Genomic DNA, 16,968 nt, shown 5'->3' with positions numbered 1-16,968 from the left:
TTTCACCAATAGGTGGCGCTATAAGTATGACGCAATACTGACACATAGATGTGTTCAGGACAGAACCGTCATGAAGCGTGAGATATATCGGACAAATTGGATAATGTATGGAGGAGTTATGAGGACTTCCTGTTTCACCAATAGGTGGCGCTATAAGTATGACGCAATACTGACACATAGATGTGTTCAGGACAGAACCGTCATGAAGCGTGAGATATATCGGACAAATTGGATAATGTATGGAGGAGTTATGAGGACTTCCTGTTTCACCAATAGGTGGCGCTATAAGTATGACGCAATACTGACACATAGATGTGTTCAGGACAGAACCGTCATGAAGCGTGAGATATATCGGACAAATTGGATAATGTATGGAGGAGTTATGAGGACTTCCTGTTTCACCAATAGGTGGCGCTATAAGTATGACGCAATACTGACACATAGATGTGTTCAGGACAGAACCGTCATGAAGCGTGAGATATATCGGACAAATTGGATAATGTATGTAGGAGTTATGAGGACTTCGTGTTTTATGGCGAAATGTCAAACTTTGGCGGGGCGCCACGGCAAGGGTGTTTGGTGAAAACTCAATTTTTTTGATAACTTTTGATCACAAAGGTCTTAAGATGAAGCTGATCCGATATGAAGTTGATCGGATGAAATCTGTAGGAGGAGTTCGTCGAAGTACGAGGCATGGAAATGGTCAAAACAAGGACAAAATGGCACATTAAGAGCAAAATGGCGGACTTCCTGTTGCATGTTGGGTATAGCTCCAAGAGACATTTAAGTGTGGCTCGATGAAATACATATGCCCACCGAATTTCGTTCGCCTACATCAAACTGAAAGGTGGGGCTCGCCATTTTAAACTTTCCAGGGGGCGCTCTTGAGCCGTTTTGCCACGCCCATTTCCGTCACCAATGATATATCCGATTTTCACCGGGACTGATGTATCTGCAAAGTTTCATCCGTTTTCATTGATGTTTAGGCCGCCAAAAAGGCATTTGTTTCGGAAGAAGAAGGAGAAGAAGGAGAATAAGGAGAATAATAATAATCCTTCGAGTTTCAATAGGGCCTCGCACCGCCAGTGCTCGGGCCCTAATAAATGTTTAATGTTTAACTTGAAAACTACACAATGTCACCTTAAGAATGTAGAACAGCTCTTAACAGACTGACTGTTCATCAGGAGCAATGAGTCAACACAAAAACAATACCTAGAAGAACACCCAGTTCAAACCTAGAACACCCAGTTCAAACCTAGAACACCCAGTTCAAACCTAGAACACCCAGTTCAAACCTAGAACACCCAGTTCAAACCTAGAACACCCAATCAAGTTTCCTGAAGAGGAGACACTCAGTGAACATACACAATGTGAAAATGTGAGGCAAGAAATGCCATCACGGATATTACACTTTTTTTTTCCCATTACAATTATTTTCGGGGTGTGCTCGTTACTGCGCACCGGAACATTCTGGCTGTGGGCGGTTCTTGAAGCAGCTCTGCTCTCACTGCCACCCCTTTGGCTGTTGGAGGTTGAGGGCGGGACCTGAGTCATCTCTGGCTGCTCTGTCGTTGGCTGCTGGTGCTGGGGGCGGAGTTGGGAGGCGGAGCTGTGGCTTCTCTGTACTGCTGTGTCCAGCTTTGGGGGTCCTGGTCATGAAGCTGAAAGACACACACACAAGCGCACACACACAGTTATATTTTAAGGTTGCTATATAGTTGAAGTATTGTAGTAGAAGGAGCTTGCAGAGAACACACATTCTTGTTGTCTCCATACTCCTGCTCACCTGACCCATGAACTCCAGCAGTTTGACCTTTGACACCTCCATGTCGGCACGCTGACCCCAGTGGAACTCAAACTCAGCCGGCTCAGTGTGAGGGATCCGCACATACTCCAGGTACCTACACACAAAACACACCCAGGTTTAAACATGGAGAGTCAGTGCTGTGGGTATAAACATGGAGAGTCAGTGCTGTGGGTGTAAATGTGTGGAGTCAGTGCTGTGGGTGTAAATGTGTGGAGTCAGTGCTGTGGGTGTAAATGTGTGGAGTCAGTGCTGTGGGTGTAAATGTGTGGAGTCAGTGCTGTGGGTATAAACATGGAGTCAGTGCTGTGGGTGTAAATGTGTGGAGTCAGTGCTGTGGGTGTAAACATGGAGTCAGTGCTGTGGGTGTAAATGTGTGGAGTCAGTGCTGTGGGTATAAACATGGAGTCAGTGCTGTGGGTGTAAATGTGTGGAGTCAGTGCTGTGGGTGTAAATGTGTGGAGTCAGTGCTGTGGGTATAAACATGGAGTCAGTGCTGTGGGTGTAAATGTGTGGAGTCAGTGCTGGACCAGACTCTGGGCTGCGTGGCCTGGGTCTCTTCAGACTCCTGCTTCTCTATGGTGTGGTATAAACCGGTGTCTATGGTCTGAGAGACACCCGCTCTGATCACACCACTGCACAGAACACGACACAAACACAGTGGGGTTTGAACCCACAACCTTCTGACTGGAAGGCTGCGCTCTTAGCTCGCTGAGCTATCGGTCTGACAGGTTAGGGGACCGATCAGGGAACACAATGACCCATTCACACCTGGGGGAGGGGGGTCGATGAGTTAGAAAGGCTACAGGGTGGGGTCACCTAACAGTCACCATTTATAGTTTTACATGACGTCGCATATCTCAACAGGCCAATTCCAATAATTATCAGTGAAATAGCAAATGACAATCTAACAGAAATATCTGTCTTGCTTAAGTTTTGTGAAAACATCTAAGCCTAAGTACCGAATTATAAGTACTAGGGGAGAAATCCTCCACCCCCCCCCCCCCCCCTTTATTCACCCAGGAAGTAGAACGTTTTGCCCAGAAAGGTCGTCCACAGTAAGATCCATCAGAAAGTGTGTGCTCACGTAGGGGAGGGTCCTGGGTAAGAGGGACACCTCCTGGATCCATGACCTGAGAACACTGCAACCCTTTGATAATAGACCCTTTATTTAATGTATTCATGTGTAAATATTTGGACAATTTTGTATATACAGGATATTTTTATATTGTATGCTGTAGGATTTTCTTGGTATATCTTCCTATTCCTATTTATAATATTATTGATGTTGTTGAATGTATGTATATTATTCAGGATGATGCTCTTTATATTATCTTGTACCTTTTAGATGACATTAGAGCCTCGCCTACTCTACTGGATCCCCATTGGCACACATACCGTCAGCTGTCCCAATTGAGCCAACCCCTCCCCTTTCTACCCTTGGCTCTCCCCACCTCTGCCTTGCGGCGTTCTCTACGAGCCTGTTCTGATAAGTGCTTACTGTGCTTTGGTGTTTGTTTTTGCTTCCCTCTGGAATATGTAGGGATGGGACCTATGAGTTAGGGTTAGGAGATCACAGGGTCAGAGTTAGGGTTAGCAGATCACGGTGTCAGGGGTCAGAGTTCCTCACCTCTGACGGACAAACTCGTCCGTCACCACCTTCTTCACGTCGCCAAAGTCCTCGTGCTTCTCCCTGGGGGTCGTCATGACAACACCGTCTCATCACGCCGTTGGTAGGACCAACTTCTAAACACACCCACACTCTCACACTCCCACAGCCCAAGTGTCAATACACAGTGCCCTACACAATGTCAATCACTTATATTTTCACATTATCATCTACATGAATTATCCTTACCAGGTTAGGGTTACCATGGCTAATAGATGGCTCCTCCTACTCGCGTGCTTACCTGTTTCTAGCCTAAATCAGTCGTCATCGTAGTGTTTTGTAGTGACGGTCTTAAGTAATCAACGAGCAACGTAGCGTAACATTATTGGGTTGAACTAGCGGTCAGTTGCGTCGGGCTTGGGCGGGATCGACAAGGCGTGGGGGTTGTAGCCTAGATGACTGAAAAAGTCCAGTCATAATTCCACTTAAGTCTTGCAGCACCTAAACTAGGGAGCCCCTCACACGACTGCTAACCTGACGGACTAGCAGTCCCTTATTTCCCATTAGCAAAATCGCAGATAAATTTCAAAGGTACTCACAGAAGCAGGAGGGTTGCGTCTTCAAAAACGCATGGTTTTGAAAGAAATGCGCTGCTAATAAACATGTTCAATGTTACGCTCAAAACCGGCTCATATTTTCTCAAAATGAATCACCGGCAAATGCTTGTCTTCTTCTACGCTGCTGTCATGGGTGGTGCGTTGTGATTGGACCGCAGCACGCAGCAGCGTAGAAGAAGACAAGCGGCAAATTAAGTAGAAAACACTGAACCTTCGGTACCATGGAAAAACAGGTACCATCAGTACCGCAGCAATGTAAGTACCGAATCAGTACGGAAGTACAGAGTACCGTGACAAGCCTATCCCACACACACACACACCCTAACCCTAACCCTAACCCAGCAATGTAAGTACCGAATCAGTACGGAAGTACAGAGTACCGTGACAAGCCTATCCCACACACACACTTACCCTGGATCCACTCTGAGCTTCTTCAAAGTGTTCCACAGCAGGCCTGCAAACACAAAGCATGATGGGACATAAGTGAAAAACAGGCACGGAGGAGCTTCTTGTCTGGGCAGTGATGTCATCAGTCAGGGGGGGGGGTCGGAATGCTCACTCTCTTTGACAACTCCTCCCTTCATGAAGATGATGCCGAGGATGGCGAAGAGTAGGCCAGTCTTTGGACTGCTGGGACACCTACACACACCACACACACACACCACAATAACTCCTTGTCTGTATGATCACACACCCACACCTAATTCTCATACACACGTAGTGAAAACAGACATCGTGCATGCTACATGTTCTAAAACATGTTATAATCCCACACACGTAGTGAACAGACAGTCATACATGCTGAGTGGGGCTCCCTCCATCGTCTCCAGCTTGTTGATGAGGATGTAGATGTGATTCTTAGTATCAATCTCCACCACCTTCAACCCAAACACCTGACCAGGGAGAGAGAGAGAGAGAGAGACGGAGAGAGAGAGGGGAACAGAGAGAGAGAGAGAGAGCACACGAGAAACAGAGGTTCAAATCTGAAAAGGAATAGTGTTGAATGTTTAATTCAGTGTCTAAAGGGCTGTTTTGTGGGGGGTTAGGGTAGGGGTAGGGTTAGGTAGGGTCTCTTCCATGGCCGGTCCCTGGTCTGACCTGTTGGAAGGTTAGGGTAGGGTTAGGTAGGGTCCCTGGTCTGACCTGTTGGAAGGTTAGGGTAGGGTTAGGGTAGGGTTAGGGTAGGGTTAGGGTAGGGTTAGGGTAGGGTAGGGTTAGGGTAGGGTAGGGTTAGGGTAGGGTTAGGTAGGGTTAGGTAGGGTCCCTGGTCTGACCTGTTGGAAGGTGCGCTCCACCCTCTTCATGATCTCGGGGTAGATGTTCCTGTACTCCCTCAGCACGTCCTTCACGATGCCTGGAGGACGAGGCAGAAGGTTAGTTCTAACCCTAAACTAACCCTACCCTACCCCTACCCTAACCCTACCCCTACCCTACCCTAACCCTACCCTAACCCTACCCTACCCTACCCCTAACCCTACCCTACCCTACCCTACCCTACCCCTACCCTACCCTACCCTACCCTACCCCTACCCTACCCTACCCCTAACCCTACCCTACCCTACCCCTACCCTACCCTACCCCTACCCTACCTACCCCTACCCTACCCTACCCTACCCCTACCCTAACCTACCCCTACCCTACCCTACCCTACCCCTACCCCTACCCCTAACCTACCCTACCCCTACCCTACCCCTACCCTACCCCTAACCCTAACCCTACCCTACCCTACCCTAACCTTCCAACAGGTCAGACCAGGGACCCTACTTTAACTCTACCCTACCCTACCCTACCCCTACCCCTACCCTACCCTACCCTACCCCTACCCTACCCCTAACCTACCCTAACCCTACCCCTACCCTACCCTACCCCTACCCTAGCCTACCCTACCCTACCCTACCCCTACCCTAACCCTAACCCTACCCTACCCTACCCTACCCCTACCCTAACCCTACCCTAACCGTAACCCTACCCTAACCCTACCCTACCCTACCCCTACCCTACCCCTACCCTACCCCTACCCTACCCTACCCTACCCTAACCCTACCTGTTGGAGCCATATGTAGAATATATTATTGTCAAATGTTTTTTGTTTGGACAATCATGGTTCATATGTTTTGGTTTGATTTATGTTCTCATTAATTGGTAATTCTTAGTTTAGGTCGTTTGGAATGATTACTCCCCCCTAGCCTATATTATGGAAACGGTACTGCACCCAGCATGGTTCGCTAATTGATACCAATTATCTATGTTTTAATGGGTGTCTACCAGGAAGGCAGGAAGTGTTGGACAATAGACGGGGTGATCATATATTTTTCAACCACCACCACACACTCGTATGGACTAAATTAATCCAGTTTCGTGTCGAATTTGGAATTGTGAAACCTACCTGTTTGGAACTCGAAGGTGGGATTACAATAAACAACCTTGGATTTTATATATGGACTCGATTGGATTATTGCTTGGAAGGTGCGTCTGGAAAGTTTGCTACCCCGACTGGCCACGGCTAATGAACGTTTGGGACCTCGAAAGCCGATACATAAAGTTGAAAAATTGGCTGGACTCACAAGACGCGCGTTTCCATTGTTTGTGGATGGACGGGACTTGCTGATTACGCAACAGCATATTGCCAATGCAGCGGTGAGTATCCTACTTCCGCGTTTCGTTTTGCCGATCAATCGTGTTGACTCAACCGCTGGCCCGCTTGTACTGTGTGAAACATAAATCGCAAACCATACATTCAAATAAACGCAATGGCATCCGGACGAAAAACCGATGAGAATGTGGATGAAATTGTGAATGAAAAGGAACTTTTCAAACTGATAGGCACTCGCCGAGGTAAACTCGGTGCGCTTACAAGAAAGAGCAATGAAATCAAAGCGTTAATGAATGATGTTCGAAATAAAGACTGTGTTAAGGATGATCTGGAAGCATTTAATGCCTTGTTGGGAGAATTCATGGAATTACAAGTGTCTGTGCAATCAATGTTGCCTCTCGAGGAAAAAGTGGCGGATCATGTTGACTGGTATGAGCCAAAACTAATTCGTTGTAGGGAGTTCTTATTGGACGTGGATGCTTGGCTTGGCAGCGAGGAACAAGATGCAGATAAACAGTCGTCCGTGGTTGAGGAGGAGGAAGTTGGGCCGCAGGACAGTGCGTCTCAGCGCGGCTCACGCGCAAGTGGTGCCACGCGCGGCTCAGCCACATCCAGCGCTCTTAGGAAAGCGGAGGCTGAGCGCGCCGCTCTTAAAGTTAAAGCTGCAGTTCTGCCTTTGAAACATGAACTTGAAATGGAAGAAGCCAAACTCAAGGCAAGAAAAGAAAGGCTGGAATTTGAATCTGAGCTGGCAGCAGCTGATGCAAAAATTCAAGTGCTGGCTGAGGCTAGCATAACATCTCAATCAAGCAGGAGAAAACGTGACGTAAGGCCAGAGGCCTATGAGGCTTCCACACCGACAGAGTACAACCCCATAGGACGCTCAACTGAAGGTCTCAATGCACGCATAGTGCCTCAGTCTCAGCAAACAGCCTCAGGACGCATGGATGGAGCCAGCAGGCAAAATGCAAATTCAGTCCTGAATGATCAGACCCTGGTCAGTGTTATGGGAAAACAACATGACATAACAGAAATTATGGTCAAACAGTTACAGCAGTCCCTTCTGCCAACAAAAGAGATACCAATATTCAATGGTGACCCACTTCAATATAGATCGTTCATCAAAGCTTTTGAACATGGCATTGAGGCAAAAACTGATAATAATCAAGATAGGCTTTATTACTTAGAGCAGTTTACAACTGGTCAGCCAAAAGAGCTTGTTCGCAGCTGTTTACATATGGATCCTGCAAAAGGCTATAAGCAGGCCAAGGAACAGCTGGAGTGGAACTTTGGTAATGAGATGAAGATAACAACAGCATATGTGAATAAAGCATTGAATTGGAATCCCATAAAACCAGAGGATGGGCAATCACTACGAGCCTATGCACTATTCCTAAGAGGCTGTTGCAACACAATGCAGGACGTTCAACATTTGGAGGAGCTAGACAACCCATCAAACCTCAAAGTCATTGTTTCTAAGTTGCCATTCAAGCTTCGTGACAAATGGAGGTCAACTGTGTGTGGTTTCCAGGAAAAACAGAAGCAAAGAGTGAAGTTTAAACACTTGGTGGAGTTTGTGGAAAGGCAGGCTAAGATTCTATTGGAACCCATATTTGGTGACATTATTGACCTAACAACTGATAAAGGGTGCTCCAAGATGAAGCCTGCAGACACAAAACAACAGTTCAAAGCAGCCAGCAGAGGGAGCAGTTTTGCCACCACAGTGACTTCATTAACTGAAGATACTGCTATCCAACATGCAAGTCAAGGTAAAAAAAATGACTCTAGCACACCAACAGCCTTTCAAAGGCCTTGCATGTATTGTAAAGGGGACCATATAATGGAGCTGTGTCATAACATGAAACGTATGCCTAACAAGGAGAAAGTTGAGTTTCTTAAAGCCAGAGGCTTGTGCTTTGGATGTTTGTCAAAAGGACACATGAGTAAGGACTGTCGCAAACGTATGACCTGTCCAATATGTCAACAAAGACACCCAGGTATTTTGCATATTGTAGTGGAAAAGAAAAGGAGTTCTCAAGCAGAGGAGTCTCCAAAGGAAACACTTACCGAGTCATCTGTGAGCAGTGCTTTGGTTTCTTTGGAACCACGTAAACCTGTTGGGGCCGGTAGCAAAGAGTGCACGCTTGCTATTGTACCAGTTCAGGTGAAGCTATCTAGAAGAAGCCAAATTGTGCAGACATATGCCTTTTTAGATCCTGGCAGCTCTGCTACATTCTGCACAGAGGCATTGATGACACAGTTGAATGCAAAAGGAAAGAAGATGGAGATACTTCTCAGAACGATGGGTCAGGAAAAGCCTGTCACCAGCTACAGGATCACTGGACTAGAAGTGGCTGGTCTCAACAGCAACACATTCCTGGACTTGCCAGATGTGTACACAATGGAACCGCAGAAGGCGGAACTTCGCTCCTGGAGACGTAGTCCTCATCGTGGACAGCCAAGCCCCACGCAACTCTTGGCTGATGGGCAGAATAATTAAAACAGTACCGGACTCCAAAGGCTTCGTCCGCCGAGTTCACCTAAAGACAAAAACAAATGAATTGGAAAGACCAATAGATAAGATTTGTTTGCTCCAAGAAGCAGAATAGACTTTGGTTCAAAGCATCAAGATGATGGGCCAGTGGTGAACACTGTGCTCCAACAGGTGTCACTGTTGTCGAGCAGCTGACCCAAACAACCCCCCCCCCCCCCCCCCCCCCCCCGCCCCAACTGACAATCACACCCACTGACACATCATCCTGTTTTTCACAATGGACTATGCAGCATATGGACAATACTGTATACCCTGTTTGCGTTGTGAGTGGAGACGATGAACTTTGATTTTTGCTATCTAAAAAGAAAAAAAGAAAAAAAAGTTAAAAAGAAAAAAAAGAAAAAGAAAAAAAAGTTATAATGTATTCCATGTATGTACGAATTGAAATTGTATCATTATAAATTGTATACGTTAGTACTTATGAATTATAGTTGTAACCTAGGTATTACGGTTTAATATAGTACTGATAGGCTCCATTTATGTTTATAGTTAATTGTCTTCCGGGTTAACAATTAGGGGCCGGAATGTTGGAGCCATATGTAGAATATATTATTGTCAAATGTTTTTTGTTTGGACAATCATGGTTCATATGTTTTGGTTTGATTTATGTTCTCATTAATTGGTAATTCTTAGTTTAGGTCGTTTGGAATGATTACTCCCCCCTAGCCTATATTATGGAAACGGTACTGCACCCAGCATGGTTCGCTAATTGATACCAATTATCTATGTTTTAATGGGTGTCTACCAGGAAGGCAGGAAATGTTGGACAATAGACGGGGTGATCATATATTTTTCAACCACCACCACACACTCGTATGGACTAAGTTAATCCAGTTTCGTGTCGAATTTGGAATTGTGAAACCTACCTGTTTGGAACTCGAAGGTGGGATTACAATAAACAACCTTGGATTTTATATATGGACTCGATTGGATTATTGCTTGGAAGGTGCGTCTGGAAAGTTTGCTACCCCGACTGGCCACGGCTAATGAACGTTTGGGACCTCGAAAGCCGATACACTACCCTAACCCTACCCTACCCTAACCTAACCCTACCCCTACCCTACCCTACCCTACCCTACCCTACCCTACCCTACCCTAACCTAACCCTACCCTACCCCTACCCTACCCCTACCCTACCCCTACCCCTAACCCTACCCCTACCCTACCCCTAACCCTACCCTACCCCTACCTCTACCTCTACCCTACCCCTAACCCCTACCCTACCCCTACCCCTACCCTACCCCACCCCTACCCTACCCCACCCCTAACCCTAACCCTACCCCTACCCCTACCCTACCCCTACCCTACCCCTACCTCTACCCTACCCCTAACCCTAACCCCTACCCTAACCCTACCCCTACCCTACCCTACCCCTACCCTACCCTACCCTACCCCTAACCCTACCCCTACCCTACCCTACCCTACCCCTACCCCTACCCTACCCTACCCCTACCTCTACCCTACCCCTAACCTACCCTACCCCTACCCTACCCTACCCTACCCCTACCCTACCCCTACCCTACCCCACCCCTAACCCTACCCCTACCCTACCCCTACCCTACCCCTAACCCTACCCCTACCTCTACCCTACCCCTAACCCCTACCCTACCCTACCCCTACCCTACCCCTAACCCTACCCCTACCCCTACCCCTACCCTACCCTACCCTACCCCTACCCCTACCCCTACCTCTACCCTACCCCTAACCCTACCTCTCTGGTGCGCGCACGTGTGTGTGAGTGAGTGTGTGCATGTGTGTGAGTGTGTGTGCGGGTGTGTTTGTGTGTGTGTGTGCATGTGTGTGTGTACGTGTTTGTGTTTGTGCATGTGTGTGCGGGTGTGTTTGTGTGTGTGTATGTGTGTGTGTGTGTGTGCGCGTGGGTATGTGTGTGCGCATGTGTGTGTGTGTAGGTGTGTTTGTGTGTGTGTATGTGTGTGTGTGCGCGTATGTGTGTGTGTGTGTGTGTGTGTGTGTGTGTGTGTGTGTGTGTAGGTGTGTGTGTGTGTGTGTGTGTGCAGGTGTGTGTGTAGGTGTGTGTGTGTGTGTGTGTGTGTGTGCAGGTGTGTGTATGTGTGTGTGTGTGTGTGTGTAGGTGTGTGTGTGTAGGTGTGTTTGTGTGTGTGTGTGTGTGTGTGTGTGTGTAGGTGTGTGTGTGTGTGTGTAGGTGTGTGTGTGTGTGTGTGTAGGTGCAGGTGTGTGTGTAGGTGTGTTTGTGTTTGTGTGTGTAGGTGTGTTTGTGTGTGTAGGTGTGTGTGTGTAGGTGTGTTTGTGTGTGTGTGTGTGTGTGTGTGTGTGTGTGTGTGTGTGTGTGTGTAGGTGTGTGTGTGTGTGTGTAGGTGTGTGTGTGTGTGTGTGTAGGTGCAGGTGTGTGTGTAGGTGTGTTTGTGTTTGTGTGTGTAGGTGTGTTTGTGTGTGTGTGTGTGTGTGTGTGTGTGTGAAGGTGTGTGTGTGTGTGTGTAGGTGTGTGTGTGTAGGTGTGTGTGTGTGTGTGTGTAGGTGTGTGTGTGTAGGTGTGTGTGTGTGTGTGTAGGTGTGTGTGTGTGTGTGTGTAGGTGTGTAGGTGTGTAGGTGTGTGTGTGTAGGTGTGTGTGTGTGTGTGTGTGTGCGTGTGTGTGTGTGTATAGGTGTGTTTGTGTGTGTGTGTGTGCAGGTGTGTAGGTGTGTGTGTGTGTGTGTGTGCAGGTGTGTGTGTGTGTGTGTAGGTGTGTAGGTGTGTGTGTGTAGGTGTGTGTGTGTAGGTGTGTGTGTGTGTAGGTGTGTGTGTGTGTGTGTGTGTGTGTGTGTGTGTGTAGGTGTGTTTGTGTGTGTGTGTGTGTGCAGGTGTGTAGGTGTGTTTGTGTGTGTGTGTGCAGGTGTGTAAGTGTGTGTGTGTGTGTGTGTGTGTGTGTGCAGGTGTGTACTGTAGGTGTGTAGGTGTGTTTGTGTGTGTGTGTGTGTGTGCAGGTGTGTAGGTGTGTGTGTGTGTGTGTAGGTGTGTGTGTGTGTGTGTGTAGGTGTAGGTGTGTGTGTGTGTGTGTGTGTGTGTGTGTGTGTGTGTGTGTAGGTGTGTGTGTGTGTGTGTGTGTGTGTGTAGGTGTGTAGGTGTGTGTGTGTGTGTAGGTGTGTAGGTGTGTAGGTGTGTGTGTGTAGGTGTGTGTGCGTGTGTGTGTAGGTGTGTTTGTGTGTGTGTGCAGGTGTGTAGGTGTGTGTGTGTGCAGGTGTGTAGGTGTGTGTGTGTGTGTGTGTAGGTGTGTAGGTGTGTAGGTGTGTGTGTGTGTGTGCAGGTAGGTGTGTGTGTGTGTGTGTGTGTGTGTGTGTGTGTGTGTGTGTGTGTGTGTGTGTGTAGGTGTGTAGGTGTGTGTGTCTCAGCTCTTACCAGCTCTGCGGATGGGAATTTTCTTCTGGTCCTTTATTAGGAAGTATTGCACCACCTCCGCCATCTTTGAAACAACAGAGAAATGTGGAGACGTCATGTTAGGTGCCTTGATGTCCGATCCATAAAGGGCTGTGTGTGTGTGACCTGGGGGTCCACCTGTGCAGGTGTGTGTGACCTGGGGGTCCGCCTGTGCAGGCGTGTGTGACCTGGGGGTCCACCTGTGCAGGCGTGTGTGACCTGGGGGTCCGCCTGTGCAGGCGTGTGTGACCTGGGGGTCCACCTGTGCAGGTGTGTGTGACCTGGGGGTCCGCCTGTGCAGGTGTGTGTTAGGACTGTACTCATGTGAGTCACATCAGAGTCGCCAGTTGAAACCAGAGATTTGAGGACTTGTTCCTCCTTTCTGTTGTTCATAGGGTTAGGGTGAGGGTTAGAGGGTGAGGGTTAGAGGGTGAGGGTTAGAGGGTGAGGGTTGGAGGGTGAGGGTTAGAGGGTGAGGATTAGAGTGTGAGGGTTAGAGGGTGAGGGTTAGAGGGTGAGGGTTAGAGGGTGAGGGTAAGAGGGTTAGGGTGAGAGTTAGAGGGTTAGGGTTAGAGGGTTAGGGTGAGGGTTAGAGGGTTAGGGTTAGAGGGTTAGGGTTAGAGGGTTAGAGGGTGAGGGTTAGAGGGTTAGGGTTAGAGGGTGAGGGTTAGAGGGTGAGGGTTAGAGGGTGAGGGTTAGAGGGTGAGGGTTAGAGGGTGAGGGTTAGAGGGTGAGGGTTAGAGGGTGAGGGTAAGAGGGTTAGGGTGAGAGTTAGAGGGTTAGGGTTAGAGGGTTAGGGTTAGAGGGTTAGGGTTAGAGGGTGAGGGTTAGAGGGTGAGGGTTAGAGGGTGAGGGTTAGAGGGTGAGGGTTAGAGGGTGAGGGTAAGAGGGTTAGGGTGAGAGTTAGAGGGTTAGGGTTAGAGGGTGAGGGTTAGAGGGTGAGGGTTAGAGGGTGAGGGTTAGAGGGTGAGGGTTAGAGGGTGAGGGTTAGAGGGTGAGGGTGAGGGTTAGAGGGTGAGGGTTAGAGGGTGAGGGTTAGAGGGTGAGGGTTAGAGGGTTAGAGGGTTAGAGGGTGAGGGTTAGAGGGTGAGGGTTAGAGGGTGAGGGTTAGAGGGTGAGGGTTAGAGGGTGAGGGTTAGAGGGTGAGGGTGAGGGTTAGAGGGTGAGGGTTAGAGCCCAGAGGAGACTGCGGGAGTCGGGACCGCTATTAAACTTTAGACTCAAACTCGCAGGCATAAAAGACACCTGTTTTTCTTGCTACACATGCATCATCTAGCCCACATCGTCCATCTACTTCAAATGTGTGTTTTTATGCAGTGTTTCCCACAGCCTGTTCGCCCATTTCAAAGCGTGCGCGAATAAGCTCATGCGTTGAGCAGCAGTCCAGAAGGACATGGGTTAGGGTTAGAATAAGCTCATGGGTTAGGGTTAGGGTAAGTATAGGCTCATGGGTTAGGGTTAGGGTTAGAATAGGCTCATGGGTTAGGGTTAGGGTAAGTATAGGCTCATGGGTTAGGGTTAGGGTAAGTATAGGCTCATGGGTTAGGGTTAGGGTTAGAATAGGCTCATGCGTTGAGCAGCAGTCCAGAAAAAGGACATGTTTTTCTGTCACTAACGCATTTTCAGTCTGTAATAATGAATGAACCTCAGTCTGTAATAATGAATGAACCTCAGTCTGTAATAATGAATGAACCTCAGTCTGTAATAATGAATGAACCTCAGTCTGTAATAATGAATGAACCTCAGTCTGTAATAATGAATGAACCTCAGTCTGTAATAATGAATGAACCAGTCGACTGTAATAATGTTCTCTGAGATTCAGGGGACAGCCCTAGTGTGTGTGTTATCTTGAGGTCCACCTGAGCAGGTGTGTGTGTGTGTGTGTGTTACCTTTTGGTCCACCTGAGCAGGTGTGAGTCTTTGCAGTCCCTTCTGCACCTGTGACGTACTGGGCTGCGTGAACATCACGTCATCATCCTCATCCTCGGCCAACATCGTCTCTGAGCGCTGACGCACGCGTGCGCACACACACACACACACACACGCACACACACACACACACATTATGAGAATATCATAGGGCTAGTGAAACTGGACGAAGTAGAGATGTTGAGAAGAGTCTAAATGTAAAGGGGGGGGGGGGTATGGGTTAGAGTGTGAGGGTTATGTAAAGGGGGGGGGAGTATGGGTTAGGGTTAAATTGAACGCAGGAGACGGAGAGAGCCGGGAGGAGGGTTAGGGTGAGGGTTAGAGTGTGAGGGTTAGAGTGTGAGGGTTATGTAAAGGGGGGGGAGTATGGGTTAGGGTTAAATTGAACGCAGGAGACGGAGAGAGCCGGGAGGAGTTGTATGTAGTTATATTACCCGTGCAGTGGGTTAGGGTGAGGGTTAGACTAGTTTAGGTAACCCATATTACCCGTGCAGTTCCTCCTTTCTGTTGTTCATAGGGTTAGGGTGAGGGTTAGAGTGTGAGGGTTAGAGTGTGAGGGTTAGGGTGAGGGTTAGAGTGTGAGGGTTAGGGTGAGGGTTAGAGGGTGAGGGTTAGGGTGAGGGTTAGAGTGTGAGGGTTAGGGTGTGAGGGTTAGAGTGTGAGGGTTAGGGTGAGGGTTAGAGTGTGAGGGTTAGGGTGTGAGGGTTAGAGGGTGAGGGTTAGAGTGTGAGGGTTAGAGTGTGAGGGTTAGAGTGTGAGGGTTAGGGTGAGGGTTAGAGTGTGAGGGTTAGGGTGAGGGTTAGAGGGTGAGGGTTAGGGTGTGAGGGTTAGAGTGTGAGGGTTAGAGTGTGAGGGTTAGAGTGTGAGGGTTAGAGTGTGAGGGTTAGGGTGTGAGGGTTAGAGGGTGAGGGTTAGAGGGTGAGGGTTAGGGTGTGAGGGTTAGAGGGTGAGGGTTAGAGGGTGAGGGTTAGAGGGTGAGGGTTAGAGTGTGAGGGTTAGGGTGTGAGGGTTAGAGTGTGAGGGTTAGGGTGTGAGGGTTAGAGTGTGAGAGGGTTAGAGGGTGAGGGTTAGAGGGTGAGGGTTAGAGGGTGAGGGTTAGAGTGTGAGGGTTAGAGTGTGAGGGTTAGAGTGTGAGGGTTAGGGTGAGGGTTAGAGTGTGAGGGTTAGAGTGTGAGGGTTAGGCTGAGGGTTAGAGTGTGAGGGTTAGAGTGTGAGGGTTAGAGTGTGAGGGTTAGGGTGAGGGTTAGAGTGTGAGGGTTAGACTGTGAGGGTTAGAGTGTGAGGGTTAGGGTGAGGGTTAGAGTGTGAGGGTTAGACTGTGAGGGTTAGAGTGTGAGGGTTAGGGTGAGGGTTGTATGTAGTTATATTACCCGTGCAGTGGGTTAGGGTTAGTTGTATGTAGGGTTAGACTAGTATATAGTTATAGTTATATAGTTATTAGTAGTTATATTACCCGTGCAGTGCCTTTGTATGTAGGGTTAGACTAGTATATAGTTATAGTTATATAGTTATTAGTAGTTATATTAACCGTGCAGTGCCCTTGTATGTAGGGTTAGACTACTATATAGTTATAGTTATATAGTTATTAGTAGTTATATTACCCGTGCAGTGCCCTTGTATGTAGGGTTAGACTAGTATATAGTTATAGTTATATAGTTATTAGTAGTTATATTACCCGTGCAGTGCCCTTGTATGTAGGGTTAGACTAGTATATAGTTATAGTTATATAGTTATTAGTAGTTATATTACCCGTGCAGTGCCCTTGTATGTAGGGTTAGACTAGTATATAGTTATAGTTATATAGTTATTAGTAGTTATATTACCCGTGCAGTGCCCTTGTATGTAGGGTTAGACTAGTATATAGTTATAGTTATATAGTTATTAGTAGTTATATTACCCGTGCAGTGCCTTTGTATGTAGGGTTAGACTAGTATATAGTTATAGTTATATAGTTATTAGTAGTTATATTACCCGTGCAGTGCCCTTGTATGTAGGGTTAGACTAGTATATAGTTATAGTTATATAGTTATTAGTAGTTATATTACCCGTGCAGTGCCTTTGTATGTAGGGTTAGACTAGTATATAGTTATAGTTATATAGTTATTAGTAGTTATATTACCCGTGCAGTAGCCGCCTTCCTCCGCTGCGTCATGATCACGACCCTCCTGATAAGGGTTAGGGTTAACTGTGATAATCAAACGTGTGAGATCCCAACCGATAGAGGCTCAAAGCTCACTAGATATCTAGTCTAGGGTTAGGGTTAGGTTAGCTCACTAGATATCTAGTCTAGGTCAGTTCAACAGACTGAGGAGGATACTGTAGCTGCACACTGGATGGCTAAATCGCCTGACCAATCATCTAAAGCGAGATGAAGTGGGGTCAACAGATGATAAGCGTTCGTTACCAATACAGAGGACTGGGTTTCAATATAGGAGACCGAATGTGTATAATTTCAAACAAAAATGCAGCAACTTGCGGAGACGCTCCGC

At 47.7% G+C, this 16,968-nt stretch overlaps 1 protein-coding gene across 3 annotated transcripts; it reads right to left on the bottom strand.

Annotated features, from left to right (window-relative positions):
• Nucleotides 1-1,138: 1,138 nt before the first annotated feature.
• ndnl2 (necdin-like 2) lies at nt 1,139-16,968 on the bottom strand. Of its 3 annotated transcripts, none has more exons than XR_014630659.1 (11): nt 16,599-16,968; nt 14,441-14,557; nt 12,533-12,596; nt 5,305-5,384; nt 4,829-4,923; nt 4,590-4,669; nt 4,442-4,484; nt 3,435-3,497; nt 1,787-1,901; nt 1,316-1,661; nt 1,139-1,255 (listed from the first exon to the last, which is right to left on the bottom strand). XR_014630659.1 is itself a non-coding variant. In XM_084445671.1 (10 exons), the coding sequence occupies exons 1-10, from the start codon at nt 16,629-16,631 to the stop codon at nt 1,551-1,553; spliced, it is 801 nt and encodes a 266-aa protein (XP_084301797.1). In that variant the 5' UTR covers nt 16,632-16,968; the 3' UTR covers nt 1,142-1,550. The 3 variants fall into 3 exon arrangements, 1 of the variants encoding a protein (XP_084301797.1); XR_014630660.1 differs by having other exon boundaries at nt 14,441-14,550; XM_084445671.1 differs by having other exon boundaries at nt 1,142-1,661.

This window comes from Borostomias antarcticus (genome assembly GCF_949987555.1).
Source record: "Borostomias antarcticus genome assembly, chromosome: 11".
Taxonomy (NCBI): Eukaryota; Metazoa; Chordata; class Actinopteri; order Stomiiformes; family Stomiidae; genus Borostomias; species Borostomias antarcticus.
Note: the sequence above shows the minus strand (reverse complement) of the source record. Positions and strands in the feature narration are given on the sequence as shown.